The following is a 5,751-nucleotide window of genomic DNA, read 5'->3' as shown; positions in this document are numbered from 1 at the left end:
GTTATAACGCCCGCACGGCTGAAAGGGCGAGCATGTTTGGTGGGACAGGGATTCGAACCCGCGACCCGCAGATTGCGAGTCGAGCGCCTTATCCACCTGGCCATTCCGGGCCTTCCTAAATGTGAGCTCCTGAACCAGCAGCACCCATCGTCATAAGAGCCTTGTCAGTTTATTTGCGCGGAATAACGGCACTGACTGTCACTTTTATAACACGCCCTAGTTAAATAATAAGCCACTCCCTAATCCTAATAAATAATGGTCTACCTCATATTGGTTAAGCTTTTCTTTTCTAATTCATTTTTACAATTACCTAATATTATCTCTCGTTGACAAACATCACTTCGCATAACTTATTAAGTCAAATTATCCTGAGAAGTCTAAAACTTTTATTTTCGCTGTCAATATTCAACATTACGCATAACATAGCCTATAATAACTTCTACGTAGGGAACCAAAATCAAACATTCTTATTCTATAATCTTTAAGATTCAGTGATTTTTGAAGCAAACATCAGGGTTTAAAGAAATTAAAAATAACAAGTAAACATACATATTACGTAAGAATTAAACACTTTGATGAAGGTGGAGTGTATAGAGATTTCGAAGTGATACTAAAAAAATTCTAGAAAAATAAAGAATAGGTCAAATGAAACTATTCTCTCGCATGTACTAACGAATGTTCAAGAGACATATTTACAGTAAAGATAATATATTGAATTACAGAGAGTTGGACATTTTACGGATTTTAGTAAATATTCCGAAATATTTACTCTAATATACACTTAGAATCTTAAAATAGCAAAAAATAGTAAGATTATTAGGGCGTACCACACAGTTCATGAACTGTTCATTGTGTTCAAAAGCGTTAATTATGGAATATCTTCAAGAAACAACTCATGATCAAAAGCCTACCTGGTAAAATCCAACATAACGTTTCTGTTGGGAAGATGGCAAGTATGTCTTTAAAGAACTGAGATTGACTTGTATAGTGTTTTCTTAGTTTGGGTGGATCACAAACCTATGTAATAAATGTATAGTTTAAGTATTATCTTTGTTGGTTATTGAAATTATTACTAATGATTTTACACCAACACATCTATAAACATACTATCGAATCTTAAATGTCAAACTTCAATGCGAGAAGTTGTAACATCGTGAACAGAAAAAACTCGAAAAATAGCATTCTCTAATAAATCTTAAACTTGGAAAGAACTGTTTTCTTTCTTTTTGAATTGCTTGAAGACTTGTCACGAAAGTAAAGAAACATTTACATCACCTACGATTTGGTGTAGAGATTGTTATATGGATTATTTAGACATCTATAGAAAAGGTGTACAACTGCCATATCTTATTGGTTCACGATTATTTAAGCTACTTCCGATTACTTTTTTCCTGCCAAAGTTTATATCTGTGTCCCCTAGTCTTACCATTCTCACCATTAAATAAGAAAAAAATGATACATCAAGACTATCAATTCCTTTAACAATTTTAAAGACCCTAGTTACATCCCCTCTAACTCTTTTTTTTTTTAAAGAAAACAAGTTCATAGATCTTAACCTATCCTCACATCTCCATCCCAGGTATTGTTTTATTAGCCCTCCTCTGAGCTCTTTCCAACAATTCAATGTTCTTTCTGAGGTAAGGATCCTAAGTCAAAATACAGTATTTCAAAAGGTACCTAACCAATGACCTATACAACGACAATAACCTCTTTGGAATTATATTCAATATTTCTGTAGATACAAAATTGTCAACATTTAACCAGGTTTTCAGCTATTCCCATTATATCAAAATCCTTTGTTTCAACCAGTGCTCCAAAGTCATCCATTTTATTTCTTATACTTCTAGCATTAAAATCATAACAGTTTAGCCTACCATTAAAACTATCTTGGTATCTTGTTAACACAATATACTCTTTTCTACATCTTACTTTTTATTCATTATTCTGTGTTAGATATACACGACCGGTTAAGGTTAATGCATGTGTTAAATTTAGTTGTGTTTAGAAGCGATACTTTATTGCAGGTTTGTTTATGTAACTGTGTACGAATCATAAGTTGTGTAGTCCATTGTTGTGAGTTGGCGATTGTATTATTACATCATATTACTAGAACCTAAAAAGTTCTAGGCTTCGGTCAGGCTATAAATACGCGTACAAAATATAGTTCGAGTTAGTTATATAGAAAGTAAGACAAAGTAAGTTAGATAGATAGATCTACACTGTGTGTTTGTGAGCTTAGCCGTAAAGAGCTTATAGTGGCGTTTTTTAAAAGTGAAATTATCGCAGACTGTGTTGTAACAACAGAGTAGAAGAATAATTTGTCTTGTCAATTGTGTTCTAAAATAACTGAACAAACCTGTGTGGAATTTTGACGAAAAGAGAATTATTTAAAACTCTTAATACAACTGTGGTAACCAACAGTGTAACTTAAGTGAACCTATCACCAATTGTATTGTAATAATAGAGCAGAGAAGAATAATTCGGCTTGTCAGTTGTGTTCTAAATTAACTGAACCAGGCTGTGTGGACTTTGGCGAAAAGACACGATTATTTAAAGCTTTAGATACAACTGTGATAACCAACAGTGTAATGAAAATTTGTATATACGTTTGACTTGTTTTCATATATCATTTTAAAACAGGTGGACTGTGTGCTGTTTGTTTATTGTTGACATTTATTGCCACAGTTACAGATACCTACGTTAAAGAATCCGGCACATCCATACATATAAAAACCTGACATTCTGGGACTGTCCACTGTCTAGTACTAGTTTAAAACTGTCCTTAGAGTTAATAGCCCTTGCAAACAAACCAGCCCTTACCCTATTTAAATGTAAATCATCCATTCGAAAAACCTCCCTTTTCTCACTGAACTGATCCCACAAAAGCAAACAGCCAAACTTCTCTCCCTTACATATTAACCTAGGTATATTGATCTACTTATAATTTTACCCTCTCAGTTAAATCTTGGCAGTATCCCTGGAATAATTAAGTTATTATGACCCTTTTCTTTGAATGCCTTTATTAATTCACTAAACTTAACAATTAGATCCTCTGATCTACCCTTCACTACATTATTAGCCCCTATATGCCCTACAAAGATTGTTTCACTTCTAGCATTCTTTACTATATCACTTCAATCATCAGTCAAATTACATTGTTTGCCTGGTTTCATTTGGTATTAACCCAGACAGATAATAGTTATAAGTCGAATTAGACCTTTCTCATGGCTTCAGTTGGTATTAGTCTAAATAGATAATAGTCATCAATTGAATTAAACCTTTCTACTGGCTTCACTAGGTGTTAATCCAGAAAGATAACAACAAGTCGAATACGACCTTTCTATTGGCTTCATTTGGTATTAACCCAGACAAATAATAGCTATTAATGAAATTAGGCCATTCTCCTGGTTTGTTTTGGTGTTGATCATCTAGACATACAGCATGCAGTCGAATCAAATCTTTCTACTGGTTTCATTTGGTATAAACCCAGACGTACAACAATCATCTATCGAACTACATGTTTCTCTGGTTTCATGACATAACATTAAAAGACAATCAGGGATTTTTTGCTCCATCTAGGTTGTCCTATCAACTAAATTAAACTAATCTCTAAAAAACCAGCCAGCCCTTGTCATTCAGATATTTATCAAGCTTTCCTTTAAACTCCCTTAAATTACTTGCATCTACCACATTGAAAAAAACCCGTTCCAAAGCTGTCTTAACTCAAGATTACTTCTACCTTGCCAACATTTATATTTGTGTCCCATAGTTTTACCATTCTCACAATAGATATGTAAAAAGATAAAGCATCAACACTACCAATTCTCTTAACAATCTTAAACACATAAATCAGATCTCCTGTAACTTTTATTTTTTCAAGAGAAAACAAGTTCAGATATTTTAACATATTCTCATATAACAAACTTTCTCTCCCAGGTATCATCCTAGTAGCCGTCCTATGTAGCCCCCAGTGGCACAGCGTTATGTCAGCTAGAATCCGGGTTTCGATACCCCTGGTTGGCACAGCACAGATAGCCCATTGTGTAGCTTTGTGCTTAATTACAAATAGACAAACATCCGTCCTATGTACACTTTAAAACAAGTCAACGTCCCTTTTATAGTAAGGAACCCAATAGTGAACATAATATTCCAAATGTGGGCGAGCCAATGACCTATACAATAATATTATAACCTTCTTAGACTAAAATTCTATTTATCCTACCACTAGAAACAACATATTGATGGAATGGCTTAAGAGACTGATCAACCATAACAGCAAGATCTTTTCTTCCATAACACTTTTAAAGTTATTCCCATCAAAAATATGCTCATAATTCAAATTGTGATATCATTTGGTATTAACCCAGACAGTTAACAGTCACCTGTCGAATTAGACTTTTCTTCCAGTTTCAATGCATATTACCACAGACATGTAACAGTCATCAGTCGAATTCTATTTTTCTCCTTGTTTTGTTTGGTGTTAAACCAGACAGATAATGGTCATTGGCCGAGCTAAACTTGTTGCTTGGCTTCATCTGGTGTTAGACCAAATTGATAACAGTGATCAGTTGAATTAGACCTACCTCCCAGTTTTAATAGTTATTAACCCAGACAGGTAACAGTCATTAGTCGAATTAGACTTCCCTCTTGTTTTATTTGGTGTTAGACCAGACAGATAGCAGTTTTCAATTAAATTATACAGGTGTGATAGTTTCATCGATAATGAACTTTATAGAAGGAAATATAACGAATACGTGAAAATAATTTTTTTTCTCTCTCTCAACTTTACTGAATGAAATTTTACAGGTAGAGATAATTTCTCCATTCTCTCTTTCAAACTTATGAATAAAACTTCAGAGGTAAAGACGATTTCTTCATGTAGAACGCCTGAGGAGCTACCTGTACACTACGAGCACCTTGCTTCGATCGTTTATCAATACTTCTCTCTGCTACTTTTTACATATAATTAATTTTTTATTCTAAGTTTTTCATATCCCTTTTCTACAATCCTTACTTTTATCCCTCTATATGTTTATAATTTCCTTGTTTTTTTCAATATTTAATATCTTACCTGAATACCATCCTCGAGATATGTGGTATGTAACTGAATCCCAATGTCAGATAAGTAAATCAAATCAAAGAGTGTATCAACAAGAAAGATGCAATATGCTGGTACCTGTAAAGACAAACAGAAAATACGTGAATTTATACTACAAATGCAGTTCAAACTTTGACCTTGGCCTGCTCAAAACCGTTATGAACACTTGAAGTTATTTGTTGGTTAGAAGTGCCTAATTAGAGGTCATACTTTTGATTTTAAACCTTTGGCTCCCAAAATGTTTCTTTTCTTATTCATTTTCCGAGTTTTTAGTTAAGCTACGTACTTAAGAAGCAAACGAGTGTGAAATAGCACTGATCTATACATTTCCTGGAAAAATACCACAAGTAAGTGTGTATTTGATAGGCGAGGAGCGCTCTTACTTCCATTGTTATACAGAGAAGGTTGAGTATGCTATAATCAAACAATTATGGAGCTTCGTCACATCGTTATAGTTCCTGTCACCATGTCCAATCATGCTTTATCTGACAATATCCCTGCAGCATATTTTCCATTATAAAATGCTCCATCTTAAGGTTGCCATGTTAAAAGCACATCACCCCTCCCTGCACTTTTCACTATCCACCTAGTGTACGAGGATGACGGTTTCCCAAAGCCTATCTCAACAGCCCTATTTACAAAATTTCACAGGC

At 34.1% G+C, this 5,751-nt stretch overlaps 1 protein-coding gene across 1 annotated transcript in view; it reads right to left on the bottom strand.

The window, feature by feature from the left end:
• LOC106459017 (cyclic nucleotide-gated olfactory channel-like) overlaps positions 1 to 5,487 on the bottom strand; it is a 64,944-nt gene extending 59,457 nt beyond the window's left edge. The window contains exons 1-3 of the mRNA XM_022385396.1: positions 5,482 to 5,487; positions 5,072 to 5,176; positions 912 to 1,017 (exon numbers count right to left, since the gene is read on the bottom strand). Coding sequence (XP_022241104.1) covers positions 912 to 1,017; positions 5,072 to 5,176; positions 5,482 to 5,487 — 217 coding nt within the window. The remainder of the gene's footprint in view (positions 1 to 911; positions 1,018 to 5,071; positions 5,177 to 5,481) is intronic.
• Positions 5,488 to 5,751: the final 264 nt, after the last annotated feature.

Source organism: Limulus polyphemus, unplaced genomic scaffold (assembly GCF_000517525.1).
Source record: "Limulus polyphemus unplaced genomic scaffold, Limulus_polyphemus-2.1.2 Scaffold547, whole genome shotgun sequence".
Classification (NCBI taxonomy): Eukaryota; Metazoa; Arthropoda; class Merostomata; order Xiphosura; family Limulidae; genus Limulus; species Limulus polyphemus.
The sequence above is the reverse complement of the archived record's forward strand: the minus strand, read 5'-3'. Positions and strand labels throughout refer to the sequence as shown.